Genomic DNA, 27,458 nt, shown 5'->3' on the forward strand with positions numbered 1-27,458 from the left:
AGAAGAGAAGCTCAGTTTCTCAAAGAACTAATTTTCCCCTTCTCTGCCAGGCAGCTCACTCCTACAGCTGGACACCATTGCTACCCTAAGCAATGGTTACTTTGTGTATTGGGACATTCTTGCATTGCTATAAATAAATACTTGAGTCTGCGTAATTTATAAGAAAGGAGGTTTAATTGGCTTACGGTTTTGCAAGCTCTACAGGAAGCATAACACCGGCATCTGCCTTTGGGGAGGACTCTGGGGGCTTACGATCATGGCGCAAGGCCAAGCAGGAATTCGCAGTCAAATGGTAAAAGCAAAAGCAAGAACAAGATTAGGGAAGGTACTATACATTTTCTATGCATTTTCAAAGGACAACATCATTTGAGAACTCACTATCGTGAGAGCGGCAACAAGGACATGGTGGTAAACCATTCATGAGAAATCCACCCCTGTGGTCCAGTCACCTCCCACCAGCCCCCACCTCTAACACTGGGGATTAAAATTCAACATGAGATTTGGTCAGGGACACAAATCCAAACCATATGACCCTGATAGGATGTTTCCTTTAAGCTCTAGTTTGACTTTTACAAGGACCATATGTTCCATTGTTCATTAAGAGTCCCACCCTCAAATCCTGGGCTTTTCTTTCTTACAACATATCTTAGCAACCCAATTCGTTTTCTTTTGCATGTTTTCTGTTTTCTGAAGATCCCCAGTCTTCATAAACTTAAAAAAGAATCTCAATTTAAAGTATAATACCTTTTAAAAGTTAATAAAATACCTAAAAGTTGTTAATATCTTCTCAGGGAATAGCTGTGGATGTTCTGCTAGACACTGGGAGAAATATCCTAGCTACTCAGTATAAATGGTTCCCATTAGAGCTTCATGCCTCTGTGAAGCGTTTCATTAAAATTCTTTCAACTGCTTTTAATCTGTTTAAGCTTTGATTAAAAATGAAATAAGAAGTAAAAAAAAAAATGCCCTAGGCAACTTGACACTGATAATAGAAAGCTGAAAGAATTACTGATAATAGAGTGAAGATTTATTTGGATAATTTCTCAGGCAAACTCATCAAAATATATAAATTTTAAGAAAATATGATAATAAGAATTTGAACAAAATATGGTCAGACCAACAAGTTGGCATAATTAAAGGCAAAATTCTTTCTCCAAACTGAGTTTTCCATTTAGCTAGTTTGAGTTTTATTCTGGGGTCCGTTACTTCTTAGTACTGAAATATATCTTCAAAGCAACGTTTCTCTTCATCTCCATTTTCAACTGCTAAAATTTTCCAGCCCTGAAAAACAGCTCATATGTTTGCTCAAATTGAGAGGAGGTAGCCCATGAGTAATGTGCAAGTTCTGTGTGACACACATTTTGACTATTCACAGGGCTTTTTTACTTACTTGCCAGTTCTTGCTTCTTTCTGGAAAAGTGATATATTGCTGCTATCTTTATGAATAATGGATTCATAAATATGAGGCATAAAAGAAACTTAAAGATCAACTGGTAGCTTTCTAAAAGTTAAATGAGAAAACTCTTTTTGCAGGCCTGAGAGCATGATGCAGGAAGTTAAGAAAAATCAAGACATCGGGCTGGGTGTGGTGACTCACCCCTGTAATTACAGCACTTTGGGAGGCCGAGGCGGGTGGATCACGAAGTCAGGAGTTTGAAACCAGCCTGGCCAATGTGGTGAAGCCCCATCTCTACTAAAACTACAAAAATTGGCTGGGCATAGTGGCAGGCCCTTGTAATCTCAGCTACTCGAGAGGCTGAGGCAAGAGAATCGCTTGAACCCGGGAGGTAGGGGTTGCAGTGAGCTGAGATCCAACCATTGCACTCCAGCCTGGAAAACAGGACAAGACTCTGTCTCAAAAAATATATAAATAAAAAAGTAAATAAAAATAAAAATAAATCAAGAGATTAAGAGAGTGTAAAAAATCCCAAATAATTGAATTATGGATTATTTAATTCCAGATATCCACGCTTTATGACTTTGGGTGAGAAAGAGAATTTTGTTTCATATTATCTATGCTCTCTCTTTTAAAATAGACTAAGCCCTTTAAAATTTTATATTTAAGATATTCAGTCTTAATCTTGAATTCATATTGGAAAGGAACATTTTTATAGAATTAAATTACATGTAAATAGAAGCATTTAAAAGACATGTTTGGATTTTTATAAATTGTAATAATGTATTTTAAATCTATAGACTGTGACATAAGCCATTTAGTATCCCATAAATGTCCTATCTTTTCTTAAAATCTGAGTTATTCTAAATGACCATTTGTAATTCTCTATATTTTTTAAGCCCAAACATTCCACAAATGATTCATGTTAGGTCTTCACAAATGTTTATAATTGCCCTCTGAGATCTCTTAGTCTTACGTCTTCCCCTTGACTGTGGTGCCATCATATCTGAGTTCTCCATCACGGTTCACTCAGCAGTGATACAGCCCAGCTCCAGTGCTAGCCCTCCTTAAAGCTTTTTCTCCTTTAACCGTTTGAAGGCACTACCTTCATAATACAGCAAGTCCTTGAATAATTGTTAAGCTTTGGTCACCCAAAATCCCTGAAGTGGTAGTTAGACTCTCTTTTAATATGTGATACATAAAAATTCTTAGTTACCAATGACTTCTACCAAAAAAAAAAAAAAGAAAAAGAATTTTATAGAATATTGAAGAATAAGCCCCAAATGTACCTATGTTTCTAGTGTCTTCTACAATGGGATCTACAATGGTGCCGTTTACTGAGATGAAGTTGTGTGTACTTTTTTGGCTTTGTGTATAATTGATTCATTAGGTTAGTGGTGTGGGAGATGATATAAGAACTAATAAAATATCATTTACACCCTCCACGTCTATCCCTGAGACAGGCAGGGGATCTGAACCCTGTAACATGCTCTTTTTACTCAGGTTCATTATCCTGAGGCTGTTTTCAGGTTCTCTTTTCCAACCCAACTCATTCTTTCTTGTGCTTTGTAGTCTGCTGAACTTCAGCTTCAATTCCTATTCTCATTTTCTCCAAGTTCTCCTGGGCTTCAAACTTTAGGCCTTTCCTTATCTCTTGGCTCATTCCCTACTGGGGTTTGACAACAACCCCCCTTTGATCTGTGCCCTGAATCTGAGAGCTGCTCCAGTGCCCTGCCACAGTGCTGAAGTTCAGCCCCATTGTTCAAAAGAATAAAATGGAGAGTGAATTGGGAGGATGATGTCTTTAGTCTGACAAGTTGAGAATGGAATGCCCACAAGAATTCAACAATTAGCTCAGGAAGAAAGTCTGTGCTGGCAGTAAAGCTGTGCCATATAGAGAAATAAAAATATCAAAGGTATGCAGTAGATTATCAAGAGAAGTATAACAAATGAGAAGAAAAGACAGCTCAGCAAAGAGCCCTTGCCATTTCAGGAAAGGACCCCTATGCCTACAAAAAAGAGGATTCCTCTGAAGGAGACAAAGGAGCACAGAAAAGAGAGGATAGCATTTCAATAAAGAGGAATTGATAGTGTATCATCACAGAGAAATTAAGGACTAAACTTTTTACATTGCTGACTTACAATAATTTTGGAGAAAGGATAAAGACAGAAATTAGACTGATGTGCAGTGAGAAATATGTGGATGGTGGGGAAGAAACTTATGAGGAGGAATCATTTATGCATTGGCTCAAGGAGCTGTCAATCTGAGGGACTGTGGGAAAATTCTTTAAACTTTCTCGTCTATTTCCTCATCCACAAAATAAAGACATTAGAATAAATCATCTTGGACCACCATTCTGCCTTAATATCTAATTATTCTGGGAGTCTAAATTCTTAACAAGGAGCAAAATAGTAACAGGCTAAGTTATACTTTATTGTCATCATAACCTAAAAATGATATCTCTACAATCATATTTGCATGTTTGTTCTGCCTTTAACAACCTACAAGGAATATGGCACTGCTTTGTTTTTGTTGCATCATTTGCATTGCTTCAGAAGTTCATAGCTGTTATAGTTGACTTAAATTCCTAATTTGTTTTCATTGGTAAAAACGATGTGCCACATTATTTTGAAGCACTAATAAAAAGAAAAAAATAGAATAGGAAATGCACTGCTTTTACAAATAGAAAGTTTGTTTTGAACATTAGGTTACTAAAGATTGCTTCTAAAACTTTTTTTTATAAATCTCTTTTAAATCCCAGGTATTGCAATTTCAGATGAACTCGATAAGGTAAGTTGAACTATACATCTGGTGAAAAGAAAATGTAGAACTTACCTTTTATTCTACTGTCTCAATATAAATAAATTTTCTGAAACATACAAAATGTTCAAGTATAATTTATTTGGTGCTAACATTTTAAAACTTTGAAAGTTAAATACATACTGTTTTATGAAAGCTATTCCATTAAATATGTATCACCTACTCTTTTGAGTCAAGGCCTTTAGAATTTGGTTAGAGAAAATGGAATCACTATAATCACTGAATCACTATATTGCAAAATAAAAACTCATAACACTATATTATGTAAATTATTTTATTCCATTTGTACCTAAATGATAATGATATGGAAAACATTGTATTTTTTGATAGCTCCTCTTTGGAAACCTTACCAATAAAGCTTTTTGTTTGTTTATTTTAATTTTCCAAGATGCCAAGAGACTATGATGGTGCTTTGAAGTGGGGTAGTAGTTGTGATGGTGATGAGAAGTGGTGTGATTAGGAATATATTTCTACAGTTGTGTCACTGGAACTTGCTAATGGATTGGATGTGGGAAATTGCGGAACAAATCAGTCAATGATGGGCTGCTAGGTTTGGGAGATGAGCAACTAGGTCAATTGTGGTACCACTTACTACAATTAGAAAAACTAGGAAAAAATCAAATCTGTCAGGTTTGGATAACATCAAGAGTTCTCATTTAGATTGTTTATTTTGAGTTGCCTATTAAACATGTTTATATGAGTTGTTGCTTATGAGAGAGATTTGATTTATAACTATTCATGTTCTCATTTTTTTAGTCTCAAAAACCCTTTACATTGTTGAAAATTAGAGAGGACCCCAAAGAGCCTTGATTTATATGGATTATATCTATCAATATTAGATTCTTGTGTTGATAATATATTGATATTAGATATCTAAACGTTAAACATTTAAACTAATAAGAAATTTACGGCCGGGCGCGGTGGCTCAAGCCTGTAATCCCAGCACTTTGGGAGGCCGAGGCAGGTGGATCACGAGGTCAGGAGATCGAGACTATCCTGGCTAACATGGTGAAACCCTGTCTCTACTAAAAATACAAAAAAAAAAAAACTAGCCGGGCGTGGTGGCGGGCGCCTGTAGTCTCAGCTACTTGGGAGGCTGAGGCGGGAGAATGGCGTGAACCCGGGAGGCGGAGCTTGCAGTGAGCCGAGATCACGCCACTGCACTCCAGCCTGGGAGACACAGCGAGACTCCGTCTCAAAAAAAAAAAAAAAAAAAAAAAAGAAATTTACATGTTTTTTTTTTTTTTTAAATAGCAGTGATTAAACCATTACCCTAACACAAATAACATTTTTAGGAAAAATACTTTTATATTCTAAAACAAAATGTTAGTAAGAAAGTTGCATTGTTTTCATTTTGAAAATCTCTTTAATGTATGGCTAATTAAAAAACTGCCACATTTTCATATCTGCTTCTGCATTCAATCTGTTGTGATATGTTGTTTTGGCTGAAAAAAATCTCTAACATCAGATGTGTAGCTGGAAAGAGAGAAGCATGTAGAAATAGCCATCATCAATATTTGGTGAACACTGCTCTAGATATCTTTTGAGACAGAAAATATATTGAAATGTGGCTTGGAGACTAGGTATATACATAATATATGATAGAAAGTATTGTACAGATTGCATACACCTTATCCAAAATACTTGGGGCAAGAAGTGTTTTGAATTTCAGGTGGCTTTTTGGATTTTGGAACACTCATATATATATAAAGAGATATCATGGGGCTAGGACCAAAGTCTAAAACAAAATTCATTTATGTTTCATATACATCTTATACACATCACTTGGAGGTAATTTTATGCAATATTCTTAGTAACTTTGTGCATGAAACAAAGTCTTGACTGGGTTTTCACTGTGACTCATCACCTGAGGTCAAGTATAAAATGCTCTACTTGTGACGTCATGTAAATGCTCAAAAAGTTTCAGCTTTTGGAGCATTTCAGATTTTCAAATTAGGGATGCTCCACCTCTACAAAAAATAACATCATATAAATCCTGACATTTTAAAACAGTAAGCTACTATGTAATAATTGTATTATTTTTGCAAAAACCATAAAGCTATTATTCTACTCCAAATATAATATAACACCTTTTGAATTTTGTACCAGAAGAATGTATTTCTAACTCACTAAAAATATAATTTATGAGTATTTTCTTAAATATCTATTTCCTTTAATAAACAAACCATCATAATATTTTAGAATTAGTTTCATCATCATCTGTACCGACTCCAGGCAGAACTCCATGTTGACCATACACAGTGGCAAGTATATAAGTGGTAGGCATGCCTTCCCAGCTTTGTTCTGCTTTTCTAGACCCCCTCTGTGTTCCTGTCATTGTCTCACCCCAGCTGGTCTCCTTCTTATGCCATGAGTTTCCTTACAGTTTGCAGAAGTGTAATAATTCCTCCTCTTGCTGTTATGATCTATGTTCATTTTAAGTACAAAGATATAACCATCACCATTTCTAGGTTCATTTGCTCCTTGTAATAAATTCTGCAAAACCTTGGCTGCCTGAGTCATAAATTAGCTTGTATGGGGTTGTTACTGTGCTTGGCTCTTGTCCTTCTCTTTTTTCTTCTGAGCTCTGACTTGCAGCGGCTTTGGTGTCCACACCTTTGTTGATGAGCTAAAGAATTTTAACTGTTCTTGGAACTGAAACAGATATAACCCTCACAGGATAAATTATGGATGCCCTGACACTCAGTTAAGTGTCAGCCTCAGGACATAGCCTTCTCCCTCACACCCCCTCTCTTCCTAGCACTAGCTCAGGGGAATATCCATTTAACTAAATTGTATGACACTGATGATTTTCATTTACTTACCTAATATTCCTATTTTTTGAAGACTTTGTGGAAACTGCTAAATTTTATTGCACATTTATTATTTTAAATTTTTATTGAGGAAGATGCCAAAAGTTTGTCATAAATAACTTTCCATTTAAAAAAAAAACATTTCAGTGCAAAAAAAAAAAAAAATCGACCCCACTTTCACATCTGATTTTTGTAGAATGCCAGATAACAGAAAAGAGTCACAGACTTCCAGAGGCATTGCGACCATTCTTTGCCTGTCTGGCAATCACCCTTGGAGGAGTGGGAGAGCCTGTCCCATAGCACCCTCTGGTGCCCATGAAGCTCACAGTCCTGAATTTTCCTGAATAAGAAAATGAATCTCAGGGAGGCAGCCACTGAAAAACAGCCAATCGGAATGGTTTGCAGTTAGTATTCACCTGGTACATATGTCTTTAATGTAGTAGTAAATACAGCTTCTTCCTTTTACTCTTAACAATTTTGGGGATTCACTAAATATATGTTTTTCTTAACCTTTATAAAATATGGAATTTTTTAACCATCATTTTCTAATTCAGTTATAATTTCATTGAAATCATTTTTTCATGGCCTTTTACATTACTTTGTGAACTCTGAGAAAGGTAATAAGAATCACTAATTCTGTTTAAAATAAAGAAATAAAATGAAACAGAGGTTAACTTTTTTTAAGTTTTTTTTTTTAGTTGTGGGAACTCTTACCAATTCCTTAGTCATTAACCTTTTTCTTTCTCTTATATGACTACTGTATTGGCTTTCTGTTGCTGCTGTGACACCTTAAAACAACACAAATTTATTATCTTACAGCTCTGTAGTTTCAAAGTTGAACATGAGTTTCCCTGAGCTAAACAAAGTCAAGGTGCAATCAGGGCTGCTTTCTTTCCATTACAGGGGAAATCTGTTTCTTTATCTTTTCCAGCTTCTAGGACTGCTTGTATTCCTCTAGTATGTGGCCCCCTTGTTATGCCTTCAAAACCAGCAACATCTTTCTGTCTCTAACTTCAGCCAGGAACAACTCTCCCTATTTATGGAATCATGTTAGCTTGAGGCCACCTGGCTAATGCAGATAATCTCTCTATCTCAAGATCTTTAATCTTAATCATGCAAAGTCCCTTTGCATATTTATGCACATGTAATTATGTAACTAATTACATATAGAAATGTAAATATTCATTCATTTGTAATGGAACATATTCACAGGTTTCAGGTATTAGGACATGAACATCTCTGGGAAGTCATCATTCTGCCCACACAGCCACTATCCAAGTTCAAATGGTAGTACCTTTTATATCTGTATGTGGTTCTTCAAGCTCCCATGATTCCAATTCATCCTTCAAAATGCCACATAGTAGACATGATTGGTACCTGCCCAGTTTCCCTCCACTAAGGCGGTGTGATCTATCCTTCAGTTGCTGAGTGTTGGGTGTTTATGCGCTTCTTTTCTTGTCTTCTCCTGGTTGCCTCATTCTTTTATAGGTTTCACTTGAGAGAACTCAAGAACTCACTTCTCAGCATCTCATTCTAGGGAAAACTACCTAAGACATGCCACAAGAAGATTCTTCCTAAAGCAAAATCTTGTTGAAATTTTTTTATTGACTCTCTGGTATCTACCAAATTAAACAGAAATTCCTTTTTTAGCCGTTTTTCTTTTATTTATTTTATTTTTAATGGAGACAGGATCTTGCTTTGTCACCCAGGCTGGTGTGCAGTGCTGTGATCATAGCTCACTACAATCTTGATCTCCTGGGCTCAAATGACCCCCCCACCTCAGCCTCTTGAGTAGCTGGGACTATGAACATGTGCCACCATGCACAGCTGATTTTTTAATTTTTTTAGAGAAAGGGTCTTCCTATGTTGCTCAGGCTAGTCTCGAACTCCTGGCCTTAAACAATCCTTTCTTCTCAGCCTCCCAAGGAGCAGGGATTTTGTGCGTGACCCACCAAGCCAGACTCAAGTCCAAATTTCTAAGACTAGAATTAACAGTCTCCATGTCGTGGCTCTCATCTATCTCTTATGATTGATTTCCTTCTTTTTTCTATCCAAACTGTATTGTACTCAACAAGAAATAGGGTAAAGTAGCCAGCAGACAGTACTTCTAGGTCATACTTTTGTTTATTTTCACATTTTTGTTCATGTCATTCCCTTTTCTTTCTCTGACTGTGATCCCTCCTTCAAGTTCCAGCCTCCCTAGTCAGCCCTGCAGAAAGTGAGCTCACCTGCCAGGATCCTTTAGCAAGCACAGTGACTGCATCACAAATGACACAGTTTGTGTTCACTGCTTGAAGAAGTAGCCTAGTATTCTGAAAAAATCCACAGAAAGGCTGGATTGAATCTTGGCATCTGCCATTTACTAACTACATGGCCTTCAGGAAGTTACTTCCGGATGCTGAAATTTAGTTACCTTCTCTGTAAATTGCAGATGGTTTTAGTGACTATTAAAACTAACATTAATTTATTATGGAAAGTAATTTAAACTAAAATATCCACAATATAAAATATTTCTGAGAAGTATATGGGAAAACATTTCAAAGGGAAGAGAACGGAGGATCACTATAACCTCCTGCTGAAAAAGATGCTGTATAATGTAGGCATTGATACCCTCAAAATATCATTACACTTCTATGCATCAAAGGACCCAACACTCACAAATTATACATCTGATAAGAAGTTAATATCCAGAATATATAAATAACTCCTATAACTCAACAACAAAAACTAATTACTCAATTAAAAAATGGGCAAAGGGTTTGAATAGACATTTCTCTAAAGATGATGTACAAATGATCAACAGGCATCTGAAAAGATGCTCCATATCACTAATCACCAGAGGGGAAAAAAAATGCGATGAGATACCCTCTGAGACCCATTAGGATGGCCACTATCAGAAAATAAACAACAAACAAAATGAAAAAATAGCAAGTGTTGGTGAGGATATGGAGAGAGTGGGACTGTGTGCACTGTTTGTGGGAATGTAAAATGGTGCAGCCATAACAGAAAATAGTATAGCAGTTCCTTAAAAAGTTAAAAATAAAAATACCATCTGTTATGGTTTGAATGTTTGTATCTTTCCAAAATTCATATTGATATGTAATCCCCATTGCAAAAGTATTAAGAAGCAGGGTCTTTAGGAGGTGGTTAGGCCATGAGGGATCCACCCTCATAAATGAGATTAGTGCCCTTATGAAACGGCTTGAGGAAGCCTGTTTGGTTCTTCTGCTTCCTCTCCGCCATGTGAGCATGCAGCAAGATGGCTCAACTCAGAGATAAACGGCATGCTCTCACCTTCAGATTCAGACACTGAATCTGCTAGCACCTTGATCTGGACTTCCCAGTTTCCAAAATTGTAAAAAATAAATTTATGTTATTATACATTAACCTAGTTCAAGTTATTTTGTTACAGCAGCAGGAATGAACTAAGATACCATATTATGAAGCAATCCCACTTCTAAGTATATATCCAAAAGAATTAAAAGTAAGATCTATAGGAAATAATTGGACACCCATGTTCATAGCAGCATTATTCACAATGGCCAAGAGGTGAAAGCAACCAAGTGTTCACTGACAGATGAATGGATAAACAAAATGCAGTATATATATACAATGGAATAGTGTTCAGCCATCAGAAAGAAGGAAATAGTGTCCCATGCTACAACATGGCTGAACCTCGAGGACCTTATGCTAATTGAAATAAGCCAGTCATAAAAAGACAAATTGGTGCCTGCCCAATTTCCCTCCACTAGGGCGGTGTGACCTATCCTTCAGCTGCTATGACTGTTGGGTGTTTATGTGCTTATTTCCTTGTCTTCTCCTGGTTCCCTCATTCTTTTATAGGTTTCACTTGAGAGAACTCCTCAATAAATCACTTTCTCAGCATCTCATTCTAGGGAAAACTACCTAAGACATGCCACAAGAAGATTCTTCCTAAAGCAAAATCTTGTTGAAATTTTTTTCTTGACTCTCTGGTATCTACCAGATGATCATCTGCATGATTCTACTTATATGAAGTATTTAGAGTAATCCAAATTACAGAAACAGTGTAACGGTGGTTGTCATGAGCTGAGGGGAGGGGGAAATGGGAAGTTATTGTTTAAGGAGTGTAGAGTTTCATTTTGCAAGATGAAAGATGTCTGCCCAACATTGGTTTGCACAGAGATTGGCTGCACAACAACGTAAATAAACTTAACATAGTTGAACTATACACTAAAAATGGTTAAGATGGTGAATTTTATGTTATGATTTTTCCATAACTAAAAAATATAGTCTTTTAGGCTGGGCACAGTGGCTCACGCCTGTAATCCCAGCACTTTGGGAGGCCAGGGAGGTGGATCACTTGAGGTCAGGTGTTTGAGAGCAGCTTGGCCAACATGGTGAAACCCTGTGTCTACTAAAAATACAAAAAATTTTCGGGCATGGTGGCAGGCATTTGTAATCCCAGCTACTTGGGAGGCTGAGGCAGGAGAACCCCTTGAACGTGGGAGGCGGAAGTTGCAGTGAGCGGAGATCACACCACTGCACTCCAGCCTGGGTGACAGAGTGAGACTCCATATCAAAAAAAATATATATATACACACACACAATACATATATGTGTGTGTGTGTGTATATATATGTGTGTGTATATATATTTGTGTGCGTCTATATATATATATGTGTGTGTGTATATATATTCTTTATAACATCAGTACATTCATAGGCACTCTTAGAATAATGTCTACTGACCTAAGCAGATGTCATAAAGCAAAAGTAAACTTTAGTTAGAACAATTCCACTGGAGGTCTCAATAGTGAAGTACAGGACAGTCCTCCCTGATGCTGATGTTCTGGCTTTAGACTGGGGTATATTTTAGAGTATTTAGTGCCATAGGCAGTCTGTATATCTTTTGGGCAACTCATCAGAAATACTGCTGTCTTTAGCTCTTATTACATGTTGAGTGGTAGTGAGTCTGTTTCTAGCCCTTGAAACTTTAAATAGACGTGTAACAATAATTATATATATATATACACACACACACAATAATAACAATGTACTATTTAGTGCATACTAAATTCTAGACCTTGGGCTAAGCATTTTATATAGATTATGCCATTTTATCTTAATAAACATAGTTAACATTTATTGAGAACTTATTATGCCAGATAGCATTCTACATTATTTGCTTGCATTATCTTATTTAGTATTTACTAATATCTTGGGAAATCGGGACTATTATCCACATTTGACAGGTGAGGAAATTGGGACGCAGAGGTTAATAAACTTAGCAGAAGTCACATAAAAAGAAAATAGGAGTGGAGCACAAAGCACAGCCAATTAGCTCCAGAGTCCATGGCTCTTAACAATTATATCATATTTATGAGACAGGTGCTATTATCCACCATTTAATAGATGGAATAACAGAAGCACTTGGAATTTTATAAGCTCCTCTTTGTCACGTAGTAAGTGGAGGAGCTAGAACTGAAACCCAGACAGTTTAACAGTCCAGAGTCTACACTCTCAATCTCTGCAATTGGTTATGTCATTACATTTCCTGTCTTTGTGCCTAGTGTAGGGTAATTATTCAATTAATAATTGCTATGTTTATTACTAGAAACTTTTTGTCCACAGTGGATACTGTTGTATAGCCCATGCTAAGCTTTTGTTAAATAATTACTGGGTAAATAACTAGCCAGAAATTACTAAAAATTTGTTTATCTGTTTATGTTGTTCTGCCTTTTGTGGCCTTTTGCTGGTTTTCCTACCACAAGACATTTCTTTGTTATTCTATTACCTTAAGAGCTCTGTTTTTATTGTTTTTATTAAGTAGTTAAGAGAGTTAAGACAGAAGAGTGTCTTAAAAAGAAGATATTTTTCTCTTAAGAAAGAGACTTAAGATAGTATAATGTGCATGCTCACAAAAATTGCTTTACCATGAAAGATAAATATATATGACACCATGTAATAGACTCAATAGGCAGTTCATGAAGACTGTAGTTATCAAGCATGTAGTGTGACAGCTAAGTGCTTTGAGGACACATTCTCACTTATACTCACAATAACCCCATGAGAAAGCTCTCATGATCTCCATTTTATACGTAAGAAAATAGAGGCCCAGAGAGTTTGGTGAGTTGAGCAAATTTAAGAGAGACGTAATATAATGCACAATTCAAATTTGAGCATCAATTTACCTTCAAAACTTATTTGCTCAAGGAGGGCCTATTTTAAGTTGCTTCACACTGGCTCTATGTGTACCATTGACATCAGCCATAGACAGTGTGCCATGGGCTGTCAGGCCGCTTGACGCTTGCCTCACTAAGTACACCCTATGGAAGGGGCAAAATCTTAACTTCTTCCAAGTAAGGATGTCTTTTCACCAGATAGCTTTGTTTTGCTATTTACTTTCTATTTCTGTTTATTTCTCCCCAGGCAGACAAATCTGAGTTTTATTGCTTTTTTTGGTCAGTAATTGGAGAATGTTCTAGCAGAGCATACTGTAATTGCTGTGATCCTGTTGTCTTGTTTCTGTGTTCCAGAATCTCTTGCCTACTCACGTGTGACCTACATGTGCATTATATATTTTGGGCAGTAGGAAAATATCTGTAGAACTGCTTTATATCCTATGTTGGTCATATGTTTGATGTTTATCAGGTAAAAGTTCAAATACTAACAAAGATAGCCATGTAAACTTCGCTCAGAGTTCTCTCAGCATGGTTGTGGTCCATGTTTGTCTCTCAAAAATAAAACATGGAAAGTGACAACCCAAGAAAAATATTTGCAGTTTATATCACAGACAGAACTTAATAATTCTAATTGTAGGGAGCTTCTAAAAGCAGAGAATAAAAGACCTAAATTCCACTACAAATGAGCCATATAAGGAGATTGTTTGTAGAAAAAATCCTTCTTAACTATATAAAAAGATGCTCAACTTTGCTCAAAACACGAGAAATGCAAATTATGCATTACTGCTTACCTGTCAGATTAACAGAAATCCCCATTTGTCAGATACTCTGTTGATGAGGCACTGGAAACAGACAGTTTCACACATTGCTGGTGGGAATCCAAAATGCTGCAAACACTATGCAGGGAAATTTTACAATATCTAGTACATTATATGTGCAATTATTCTTTGACGAAATGATCCCATTTCTATGAATCTATTCTGAAGACACACTGGCAAAAATACAAAAAGACCTATATGTGTGACTGTACCTTGTCATACTATTTTAATAACAAAAGAGTAGAAAAAATGAAATGTCCATTAAAATAAAAATACTGGATAATTACAGTATATCCACACAAGAGAGGACTATACAGCTATACAAATGAAATAATATCTCTATGTATTAAGGAATGACCCCTGGGATAATATATTGCTAAATGAATAAAGGAAGGGACATAAATATGTTTTTAGTATGCTACCATTCATCTAAGTAAGTGTAATGAAAATATAGATGCATATTTGATTCTATTTTTTGGGGGGTGGGGGCAGAAATGGAGTTTCACTCTTGTTGCCCAGGCTGGAGTGCAATGGTGCGATCTTGGATCATCGCAACTTCTACCTCCCGGGTTCAAGCGATTCTCTTGCCTCAGCCTCCCAAGTAGCTGGAATTACAGGCATGCACCACCACCCCCAGCTAATTTTGTATTTTTAGTAGAGATGGGGTTTCTCCATGTTGGTCAGGCTGGTCTCGACCTCCCAACCTCAGCTGATCCACTCAGCCTCCCAAAGTGCTGGGATTACAGGCATGAGCCACCACGCCCAGCCCAAGTTTGCTTCTATGAAAACCCAAACAACAATAGCAAAACCTGCCCTACTGTAAAATACACACACCCACATGCATGTGCACACACATCAAATTGTTTTTAAAAGTTGCCTATGGCAGAAGAGATGGTATGGGGGTAGAAATAAAGAAAGGTAAAGAGAGTAAGATAGGGATAGAAGCTTGCCTCTTAGAATTTTGAATATTTGACTTTGGAACAATTTAAATGTTCTATACAATTTAAAAACAAAGTTAAATCTTAAAACAGTAATTTCTTATTATCCAAAACAAACTGAAACAAATGAGCACAACTGCATTTCAATTTTTTGCATAAACACTCTGAGATGAATTACTCTAAGCCATTATCAACAGTGATTTGATTGTCTCTAGTGGAAGGTACTCTAAGGACAGGCAGAACAGCACCACAGTCTTAAAGTGTTTTTAGTAATCGTGTTGTTAATGATAGTGCTGATATAATTATAATGAAACTGTTGTGTGTGCTTTGCATGATATACAGAAGAAGTACTTATGTTGGTATCTTTAAGAACTAGAATTTTTGGCATAGGGGAAAGGAAATATATATATGTAAGGTCAATAAATTTAAGTAAAAATATTATAATCCTGATTTCAAATCAGAAATATTATGAAGAACTCAGTATTTTTTTCTTTTAAAAAATAAAATGCACATTCTAGTGGCAGTGAGCACAACTAGAGGCCAGATACTGTTTTCTAAATAGCATTTTCTTTTAAAAGGAACCAAGTCTCCTTGGAGAAATGGCTGAATTTGGGACTGTACTAAGAAAGTACAAGTTGAGTCTGGAATATATTTTTTAACAAATAACTTTGGGGGGTACATGTGCAGGTTTGTTATATGAGTGTATTGTGTGACACTGAGGTTTGGGGTATGAAAGATCCCATCAACCAGGTAGTGAACATAGTATCCAATGAGTAGTTTTTCAGCACTTGCCCCTCTTTTTCTCTCCCCACTCTAATAGTCCCCAGTGTCTATTGTTCCCATCTTTATGGCCATGTGTGCCTAATGCTTAGCTCCCACTTATAAGTGAGAACATGTGGTATTTGCTTATCTGTTCCTGCATTAATTGGCTTAGGATAATGGCCTCCAGCTGCATCCATGTTGTTGCAAAGGACAGGATTTTGTTCTGTTTTATGGCTGCATAGTTGGAATATTTTTTAGTGCCAGAAAGCAAAGATACATTCAAATAATGATGGGACTTGTCAAAAGGATACAGGAACCAGATTATCAGGGCTTCTCCTGGCAAAATCTGGGAAAATTCAAGCATAAAAAAAATGATGATGATAATGTGTTATAGCCCATTAAATAAAATAATAATCCATATGTCCATACTGATATATATACATCCATACATTAGGTGAAGGAGGATGCATAGTATACTACCAATGAATAAATTTAGAAGGAATGATGGAATTAGAAAGCCACAAATTGGCAACTGTCATAGTAATTGATGTAGTCGGATGTCAGCAAAGGATGTTAAAATTTGTAGGTAAAATTTTGATGAATTCCAAGATATTCCCCAGAATATACTTATTAATTAACAAAAGGAGCCACTTTTCACTGGAGAAACCTGGATGATATCACCTGAACCAGGTGATCAAGGTTAATACCTTCAGTGAGAGGAAAAACAACATCACGTACCTTTTGATATGAAAAGAATGAAAAGAATACTGATATAGGATGTTTGTTTCATCCAAATCTCGTGTTGAAATGTAATTCCCAATGTTGGAGTTGGGGCCTAGTGGGAGGTGATTGGATTGGGGGCAGATCCCTCATGAATGGTTTAGCACCATCCCCTTGGTGATGTTAGTTCTTGTTCAGTTAGTACATGTGAGATCTGGTTGTTGAAAAGTGTGTGTGACCTCCCTCCTCACTCTCTTGCTCCGGCTCTGGCCATGTGAAATGGTGGCTCTGCATAGCCTAGAGCCATGAGTCCTGAAGCCTTCACCAGGAGCAAATGCCAGCATCGTGGTTCCTGTGCAGCCTGCAGAACCATGAGTCAAACCTCTTCTTAAAATAAATTACCTAGACTCAGGTATACCTTTATAGTAACAAAAATGGCCTAACATAAATATATCACTTCTGTGTTATTCTTTCCAAAGTGCATAACTTGAATATAATCATAAGCAAACACTGGAAAACACCAGTTGAGGGGCCTTCTAAAAAATAACTGGCCCATACTTTTCAAAAACATGAAGGTCATAAATCAAGGAAAGACTGAAAACTGTTTCAGGTTAAAAGAGATTTTTTTTTTTTAAATGACAATTGAATGGCATGTGGGATCCAGGATATTCTTTTACCATGAACAACAGTATTTCAGATAATTGGGGATATTTAAACAAGGTTGGTGCATTGGTATTATATTATCATACTTTGACCATATAAGAAAATGTCCTATACTCTAAAGTGTTTAGGGACAAGGGAGCATCATATCTGCAACTTACTTTTCAGTGGTTCTGAGGAAATTTTATATGTAAAGAAGAGAACACTCACCCCACACATCCACCCTCACACCCACCCCCTCCTCAACATGCACACAGATGAGAGAGAAAAAAATGGTAAGGCAAAGTGTCAACCAAAATGGTAACGCAAAATACGAACCAACAATGTTGACATTATCACATTAACCATTAACATTCGGGCAAACCAGGGGAAGGGTATACAGAGTTGTTGTTGTTGTTGTTGTTGTTGTTTTGCAACTTTTCTCTATTTTTTTTGCAACTTTTCTCTAAGTCTGAATTATATAAAAAAAAATTTTTAAATAGATATTTCTCGATCTGAGCTGTCTGCAGAAGCCACTGCAGACAGGGAGGCATAGGGAGAAGCCTGGGAAGAAGAGACATTTGCCATTGCTGAACACTTTAAAGAAATAATTAGATGTCCTGCCTGTCCAAATGGTCTTGAAGAACCTGTGCAACTTAAATATGGATACGTCTGCTGCCTCCAGTGCATCAGTTCACTGCAGAAGGAGCCCCATGGGGAAGGTTTACTGTGCCCCTTCTGCTCTGTGGTCTCTCAGAAGACTAACATCAAGCCCAAGTTCAAGCTGAGGGCGCTGGTTTCCATGATCAAGGAACTAGAGCTCAAGCTGAAATCAATTCTAAAAATGAACCCAAGGATGAAGAAGTTTCAAGTAGATATGACCTTGGATGTGGACACAGCCAACAAACTTCTCACCATTTCTGAAGACCAGAGGAGTGTCCATGTGGGAATTTCAGCCGGAATAGGAAGGAGTAAAGCTGAAAGGTTCACCTCTGCACTGTGTGTCCTGGGTGCCCCTTCCTTTACTTCCAGCCACTATTACTGGGAGGTAGATGTGGGCATTTGTAAGGAATCTGTGAATCGACAGGGGGACATTGTACTTTCTTCAGAATGAGGCTTCTGGACTGTAGGTTCCAGAAAATGAAAGGTCTTTGCTGCTAGCACCATGCCTTTGCCTATTCTCTAGGTGAGTCCCCAGCTGCACAGAGTGGGAATTTTCCTGGATATAGGTATGAGGTTCATTTATTTTTATAATGTTAGTGATGGGTGTCATATCCACACACACAAAATTTCTTTTAGCCACTGCGTCCATTTTTTGCTCATAAACGTGAAACTCAAGATGGAGCTTTGTGAGTATCTGTCCTGTGATCAATCCAGACAATGCCAGTCCCCCAATTTATTCTGGGGAAAGTAAATAAATATTTGAATATAATCATCCATAGGAAGTTTCTGTATGCCCACAGCCAGAGCTAAGAATTTTCTGTTAGATACACATAGGTACAAACGGATAGAAGGTAAAGATCAATTTTGTTGTCATGTTGCTTTCTTCAATAAGTAAATATTTTGAAATTTCAAAAAAGAAGATATTTCTTAGTTTATCCACTTATTACCAACTCCCTGTGTGTGTGTGTCTACATTTTCGTCTTTAAGGCTTTTTTTTTTTTTTTTTTTTTTTGACGGAGTCTCACTCTGTCCCCAGGCTACAGTGCAGTGGCATGATCTCAGCTCACTGCAACCTCCGCCTCCCAGGTTAAAGCGATTCTCCTGCCTCAGCCTCCTGAGTAGCTGGGATAACAGGTGTACGCCACCACGCCCGGCTAATTTTTTAATTTTTGGTAAAGATGGGGTTTCACCATTTCACATTTCCCTTAGAATAATGGTTGATTCCAGGTCTGGAGCAAGGAATATACAAAAAGTGCCTGAAATAACTGTTTCAGAATAAATAGCTGAAATAGCTATATCAGAAGGCAAGAACACTACCAAAGATCACTAAGATTGTGTCAAAAGAGCTCGCGGCTAGCATAAATAATCTTCCACTGGGAAGAGTTGAGAAGATTTAAAGATGAGTAAGGATAATAACCTCAATATAGTGAGTTATGGCAAATATTTTAAAATCCACATGTTCATCAAAAAAAAAAGCCTTCATTAATCACTTTTGGGGGATGTTAGGGGACCAAAGTTCTTATTTTAAAAAATTAGTAAAAGTAGAGGGAAAAAATCAAACATTTGATCTGCTTTTTCTATACAAGTTACACTTAAAGGTAGCCAAATATTTGAGGACAGGAAATTTCTCTTTACAGAAGTATTCCAGTATATAAATGAATGTAGAATTATGAAATTAGACAATTACCATTTGGCAATGGTTAGTATGTTAATGGATCTAAGCAATAATTATCAATGCTGCCAGCATCACTGGAGTGGGACATTATGTGCCTCCAGATGAAGTGATAGCCATTCTCTCTCAAGTAGTATTGGCAAAAACAAAAACAACAGAAAACTTTAATCCAGATCTAACTACCAGTTTATGGGAATTACAAAGAGCAGAGGAACATTTCAAACCACATCACAGGAATGTGAGAGGAAGAATACAGACTGTGGAAAAATTACAAGATAAAAAGCTCAAAAGGCCCAGGTTTCCTGAACAACAAAAAGCATAAGAGAAAAATGGAAGCAGAGGAACAGAAGCTATAGATTAAGAGAAATGTAATAATTAAGAGAAATGTTTAAGAGTGTCCATCAGTTGCAATGTATGGAGTCTTGCTTAGCCTGACTTGTCCAAAGATAATTTTCCTAGATAAACAGGGATATTGGAAAACTAATTAGATATTTGTTTATATTAGAGTATTATTGTTAGCTATGGTAATACCACAAAAAATGTACTTTTTTAATAAGTACATACCAGAATATTTACAAATGATATGATGAATGAGATTTGCTTTGACATAATCTGGGCAGGGAAGGGGGAACGTGGAAGGAATGTGCTGTGTGGGATGGGGGTCGCATATAAAAATGAAGTGAGTTTACCCTTGGGTTGACAATTGATGAAAATGTGTGTGGGTACAAAGGCATTCATTTATCTTTCCACTGTTGTATTAGTATGAACATTTTCATAATAAAGAGTAAAAAGTTTTAGATCATGGGTAGGATGCAGAAGATAGGAAAGAAGGGGAGAAAAGAGAATATTGGGCACCTGTTGGGAAGCATATGAGGTGCTTTTTTGATGTGCTATTGAATTTAGTTCTCAAAACGGTCCAGTGGAGTAGTTTTGCTCTTTTTTTTTCCAAATAAGAAAACTGAGGCTAAAGTCACTCAGTGATTTGCTCAAGATCTCAAAACTAGTAGTTGATAGATGTGGAATAAATATTCACCTCCTGAGTTCTGATCCTTCATTTGTGTCACTCCAAATAGTGTTAGACCCAGTTAGATCTGCATTTAATTCATTACTCTACCATAAAAGGGAAAATGAACTTCAGTGTTAATTTAACGGCTTTATTGAAATATAATTCACGTATCATAAAATACATCCTTTTAAAGTAAACGATTTAGTAGTTTTTAGGATATTCACAGAGTTGTGCAATCATCACCACAACCTAAATTTAGAACAATTTCATCATCCCCAAAAGAAACTTTATATCCATTGCAGTTACTCTCCCTCTCCAGTCCCTCCAACTCCTCAGCCCTAGACAACCGCTAATCTATTTTCTGTTTCTATAAATTTTTCTATTCTGGAAATTCCACATCAATGCAATGATATAGTATGTGATTTTTTGTGACTGTTTTCTGTTACTTAGCATAATGTTTTCAAGGTTCATCTATGTTGTAGTGTGTATCAGTACTTCATTTCTCTTTATTGATGAATAATATTCCATTGTATGGGTATGCCACATTTTCTTATTCATCAGTTGATGGATCTTTGAGTTGTTTCTACTTTTCAGCCATTATAAATAATGTTTCTATGAATATCTGTGTACAGGTTTTTGTATGGATATGTCGTTTCATTTCTTTGAGGTATATACAGAGGATAGGAAATGCTAGGTCATATAGTAACTCTGTATTTAAAATTTTGAGGAACTGCCAAATTGATTTTCTTTTTTTTTTTCTTTTGAGACAGACTCTTGCTCTGTCACCCAGGCTGGAGTGCAATGGCACGATCTTGGCTCACTGTAACCTCCACCTCCTGGGTTCAAGCGATTCTTCTGCCTCAGCCTCCCGAGTAGCTGGCATTACAGACATGTGCCACCATGCCTGGCTAATTTTGTGTTTTTGTGTTGTTGTTTTTTTTTTTTTTGAGACAGAGTCTAGCTCTGTCACCGAGGCTGGAGTGGAGTGGTGTGATCTCGGCTCACTGCAACCTCCGCCTTCTGCATTCAAGTGATTCTCATGTCTCAGCCTCCAAAGTAGTTGGGATTACAGGTGCCCGCCACCATGCCCAGCTAATTTTTGTGTTTTAGTAGAGATGGTGTTTCACCATGTTGGCCAGGCTGGTCTCAAACTCCTGACCTCAGGTGATCCACCCGCCTCAGCCTCCCAAAGTGCTGGGATTACAGGCATAAGCCACCATGCCCGGCCTAATTTTTGTATTTTTAGTAGAGAGGGGGTTTCACCATATTGGTTAGGCTAGTCTCGAACTCTTGACCTTAGGTGATCTGTCTGCCTTGGCCTCCCAAAGTGCATGATGAGCCACCATGCCTAGCCCCAAATCAATTTTCACAGGGGCTGTGCCACTTTACATTCCCACCAGCAAGTATTGAGGGTTCCAGTTTCTTCACATCTTGGCCATCACTTGTTATGGTTTGTCTTTGAAATTATAGCCATCTTCATGAGAGTGAGGTGGTATTTCATTGTAGTTTTTATTTTCATTTTTAAATGACTAATTATGTTGATAATGTATTATTGAATATAAGATTGTTATTACTTGAATTTTGTATCATTCTTTCATTCACTCAAGGAATGCCAGTAACTGGTGGGTTTGGGGGTGAGAAGTTGAACAAATTCTCTTCTGATTGCTTTCATTTTCTCACTGAAATAATGAGCAACATGACTGGCTGAGAATCATGCAAGGGAGAGGTATTGAAGTTAACTGAGGAATAAAAATATCTGAACCAAAACTGAAAAACTGAACTAGTTGGAATTAAATTAATCTACTGAATTTTTGTTTTACTTTCAAATGTTGTTATGACTATATCATGCATCAAAATATATAAAGAATAACATAATGAACACCTAGGTAACTACCATGTGGCTAAAAAAACTCATCAGTGAAACCAACATTTATTGGATGGTAGCCAACTCCATCTCTATTCTGAATTTTAACTGTATCCCCTTGGAGTTTTTTCTTTCTTTCTTTCTTTTTTTTTTTTTTTGATTTTGTTATGTTGCTACACATACACACACTCACACACGTGCATGCACACACACACTCAGGTACAAAATTAGAAGATGACTTTCTCAGCAATATGGCATTTATATTATGTACATTTTATTATTAGATAATGCAAAATTTCTCTCTAAAGAGATTGTATAAATGTATACTCCCACCAACAGTTCATAATTTTTTAAACTCCTGGTCCTAGCCAAGAGTGTCTGTTATCCAACATTTTAATGAAAATTGCTTCTCATAGATTTAACTAGTAATTTTATTTATTTATTTATTTATTTATTTATTTATTTATTTATTTTTGAGATGGAGTCTCACTCTGTCGCCCAGGCTGGAGTGCAGTGGCGCGATCTCGGCTCACTGCAAGCTCCGCCTCCCGGGTTCGCGCCATTTTCCTGCCTCAGCCTCCGGAGTAGCTGAGACTACAGGCATCCGCCACTACGCCCGGGAAATTGTTTCTATGTTTTAGTAGAGACGGGGTTTCACGGTGTTAGCTAGGAGTAATTTTATAATTTTTTTCTGAGATGGGTCCTCACTATATTACCCAGGTTGGACTTGAACTCCTGAGTTTAAGCAATCATTCTGCCTCAGTCTCCTGAGTAGCTGGGACTACAGTCACGTGCCACTGCATCTGGCTATGCAGTTTTGTAATTTTTAACAACAAAGGTAAATGCCTGATTATTTATTTGCCCATTTTTATTGCTCATTTTTTTTCTTTGGGTTTGTGTGAGTTTGTTATATATCCTGGATGCCAGCCTTTGTTAGTATACATGTCTCAATTATTTCCTAATTTGGAGGATTGTCGTCACTTTCTAAATAGTACCTTCTATGAATATAAATGTTTAACATTAACTTGTGGTATTGATGCTTTGTTTTAAAAATCCTTTCCTACTTGGAGTCATAAAAATACTCTTTTTTCTTTTCTTCTAGAAGTTTTGTTTTTCACATTTTGGTCTTTAATCTACCACATCTCTTTTTTAATACGGTGAGAAGTTGGAATATATTTTGCCTCACATGGATAAATTTTCTAGAGCCATTTTTGAAGTTTATCGTTTGTCCATTGATACGCATGCTTTTGCTGCCAGTTACATTGTTTCTGGGGCCTCTGTGTTCTTCCATTGGCCTATTTGCTTATTTCTGTTATTGTACTGAGTTTAGTGTTACATTGTGTTTTAGATTGTTATGGGAGGATTGACATCTTCACCTTTCTGAGTCATCCTATCTATGAACGTAGCATAATTCCATTTAATTAAATTTTACAAGATTTTACAATAAAGTCCTACAAATTTTTATTGAATTGATTCCTTGGCATCTTGTATTTCTGGCTATTATTATAAATTCGCTATCTGTTTTATAAGTTACATTTATTGGCAAATAGGAATAAAAATGATTTTTGTAATTTTATTTTAAATCCAGTAAACTTGCTGAACGCTTTGATTTATTACTTGTCTCTGAATTCTCTTAATTTTTCTATATTAAAAAAGACAAGTTTTTTTAAAAATTTATTTCCATTAGATGATGAGACTGACATGAGATAATCAGATTAAACACTACCAATTAGAAAATGGGAGGTTCATACAAACCACTGGCTCATAGAAATTCTGAAATCTTGCTGGGCAAATGTCATCATATCTTTTTACCCAGGAGTGTGGGGGTATTTCTTAATTGCACCCAGAGAGTGGGAACTGGATTCCCTGAGTCTCCATTTATTGTTCTCCACAGCTCTTGGCTTTACCCTCTGGAAGTTTATTTCCTTTTTGTTAACCTCTTTGGCCACTTCTAAGAGGGCATTGGAAAAGATGCCTTTGAGCAACTTCCTCAGCTTACTTCCTTACTGTAGAAAACTGGGGGCCCAGAGGGCTTTTTATATCTGAAATCGTTTCAGCCCCTTTAACTCCAGCCTGATGCTTTTGTCAATCAAGTTGTCCCAGATAATTTATGGATTTCCTTTATATAGTTTGATTCATCTCCTCTTCTTATGTGAAAAACTATATCCACAATTATTTTTAAGACAAGCCTATTTTTCTAGATTTAATTACTGGTAATTTAGGTGTTGTGAAACACCTTGAATAGTCACCATTTCAGTATTTTTCAGAGGTCTTAATAAAGGGTCTTATAGTTACATCCTTGATTTCTTCTTTACCCTAAGGCCTTATCTTTCTGGCAAGGCCGTGAATTTAATATTTTCACAAAGATATATATTAATTTTAAAGTATTTGTCTGGAAAGACCAGAGATAAGAAACTCAGCCAGACTTAATGTTTTTTTCTGAGTTTTGCTTGCAAATTGGCCAGTTATTTTCTAAGTTCTTCTATTTCTTGAAGAAACTTATCATACGTACCTAAAATCAAGTGGATAATATTTGCAGTACTTTTCCCTCTTGCCCAATTTTGAACATTTATTAGGTTCACTTTCTATCTTCCAAGTTATCATAGATGATAGTTTTACCAAACACTTTAATGGCACATAACACTGGTCTCCATTTTTCCAAACTTTCATAATAGTTTTCTTACATTTTTATAGCCTCCACCTACAACTATATCCCAAAATCAATGGCATATATTTTGGGCTTTTATTAGTCAACACTCTACTTCTAGGATGAATTTCTACCTCAGTAAGCCATAGCTACATATGAATTTACTCCAAAACTCAGTGGTTGAATACAATAAATATTTCTCCTACTTTTCTGGGGTTTGGCTGATTTAGGCTGGTTCTTGGCTTGATGGGCTCAACAGGTCTCAGTTGGGCTCTCTCGTGTGTCTAGAGGTTGGCTGGCTCTCGGCTGATATAATCTGGGCTTGTCCAGAGTGACTTCAGTCTGTTCCAAATGTTTTGCATCTGCCTTTTGAGACTGGCGGATAAGCATAGGTGTGTCTTTCTCAAGGGGATGACAGAAATGCAAGAGAGCAAATCGAAAAATGCAAGGCATCTGGAAGCCATGGAGACAAAAATTCAGACTTGCAGACAATTTGAATGGTGAATAAGACAGGGTTTTATTGGGTGAAAAGGGAAGAAAAGGGGGAAACAGGGACTCTCTCTAGGCCAGAGTCCCTGCTAGAGTGCTTCCTGCCTCTCAGTTCGAATTGCAGTTTCCACACAGGAAGAGCAGGGGCCAGGCTCCTCCCTGCTGCACATGTTGTGGACTTCTGTGTCTCCACCCTAGTGCTCAGACCAGTTGCAGTTTTTCTGGGGACGCCCCCTCCCACCTAGCTGTCTCATTCCCCCCCTAAATAAATACATCTAACTACTGTTAAAATAAGGATAAGGACAAAGACCAATCTTAACTGCTTCCTGCTGACAGGGGGCGCTGTTTTGGGGGAAATGGCAGTCAGAGCTCCCTCAGAGGCCTATCTAAGGGTTCCAGCAGAAAGGCTCTGGTTACATGACTGCTTGGAGTTTGATGGCCTGAAGGCAAGAACAGACAAACTGGGTTATTAGAAAGCAGTATCAAAGCAAAACAAGGGGAGCTAAGGACAGCTCAAAAATCCCAAGGCCTTTTAACAGTGTGCACAGGGAGAGGGAGGCCAAAAGTCCTACTGACAAAAAAAACTTTACCCTTTTGCTGGCATGTTGGGCTTCTGGGTTCCCTTCCCCTGAGCTCAATCCTAAGCCAACCAATTTAAGACTTGGGAAATTGAGTTTTCCCAGTTTGGAGGATGCACTGAGGTGAGTGTCTCATGGTACAGAGACACAATTACCTGTTTGTGAAGAGAGAACCAAGGAGGAGAAAGAATAAAGAAGGCATTTTTTTAGAGGAGTCCCAGGGATTTGGGATGCATTTGAAAGGGGGTACAGACTGAAGATGCATGGCTAACCCATCCAGTAAGAGGGGAGCAGGCATCCCTGGTTGCCTTCTCTTCCTAGCAGATACCTGGGGTATAGGTGAGGGAGAAAAGGAAGAGCATTCTCTTTCCCTCTTTTGTCCTTGTACCCACATACATCCTATCTCCCCTGCTGTCGGTAGCCTTGAATTTCCTAGGACTCATTTATGCCATGGATACTAATGTGGCCTTTATCCATGGAACAGGAAGCGTGGGCTTGGCTTACTTGGCAGGAATTAGCCATGATCACTTGTGCTGTGCCTTTTAACATCTGTCGTTGTCTGCCTTTGGATCCCTTAAATCCAGTTTTTTTCCTTAGGGCTTTGACCCAAAGCTTGGCATTGAGTATGGGACAAAACGTGCCTTGGGGGGTTGCATGCACTCCCTATCATAAGTCAAATAGTAAGGTGAAACTGCAGAACTGAGTCCTCCTCCCACCAGGGAGAGGAAAGGATGTCTTATGATAGACCCAGAAAACTGGTGGCTATAGTTATGCTTGCAGGATTTGGGTGCATGGTGCTTAGCTTTGGTTAGCTCCCTTGGTCTTACTTTCCCAAAAGGAAACCTCTGCATGATGGGCATCCTATTTATTCCCATCACCTGGCAGGATTTGCAGGATAATTACTCAGAACTAGAATATTAACCCAGGTTTTTACATTAGCTATCCTTCTTGTTCTTTCGCAGCTGCTGCCAGAGATTGCTGGTTGGTTCACAGGGATAAGCAGGGTTAGTCTAAGATGCAGGCAAAAACTGAAAAACAACTAGTGAGTTTAGAATTTAATGACAAATGTATGATAAGTTTTGAAACATGATTTCTGTCTCTCCTGTCCTCATTTATGTTGAGAAAAAAATCATAATAGGACTGAGTTGTTTGCAAAATAGACTTTAGTCTTATACTTAGCCTGATTATTTGCATAAAGTGCATCAAGAATAATTATTTCTACACAGGCTGTTTGGATTGGCTTTGAGGGAACTGTGTTCCCCCAAAGAATCTCAGATAAGGCCTTTAAAGCCCATCCAAGCCATGGATTGAGTATTCTCCAATACGTGTAAGTTGTGTAATCCTCGTCTCTTAAGGTCTGAAGATAAACTTTAGGATCTCCTGGGCCTATTAGAAAGTGACATTCTTTACTGACCACATGTCAGGAACCCTGTACAGGGACTGCATAGATGAGGGTGTGAGGCCAGTCT

The 27,458-nt window shown here is 37.3% G+C and overlaps 1 protein-coding gene and 1 pseudogene across 1 annotated transcript in view; both read left to right on the top strand.

Annotated features, from left to right (window-relative positions):
• The window catches only part of C8H8orf34 (chromosome 8 C8orf34 homolog), a 494,601-nt gene that overhangs the window by 144,373 nt on the left and 322,770 nt on the right, over positions 1-27,458 (top strand). Inside the window, exon 5 of the mRNA XM_015145533.3 lies at positions 4,159-4,187. Coding sequence (XP_015001019.2) covers positions 4,159-4,187 — 29 coding nt within the window. The remainder of the gene's footprint in view (positions 1-4,158; positions 4,188-27,458) is intronic.
• On the top strand, positions 16,213-18,488 carry LOC106999799 (ret finger protein-like 4A pseudogene; annotated as a pseudogene).

Source organism: Macaca mulatta, chromosome 8, assembly GCF_049350105.2.
Source record: "Macaca mulatta isolate MMU2019108-1 chromosome 8, T2T-MMU8v2.0, whole genome shotgun sequence".
Taxonomy (NCBI): domain Eukaryota; kingdom Metazoa; phylum Chordata; class Mammalia; order Primates; family Cercopithecidae; genus Macaca; species Macaca mulatta.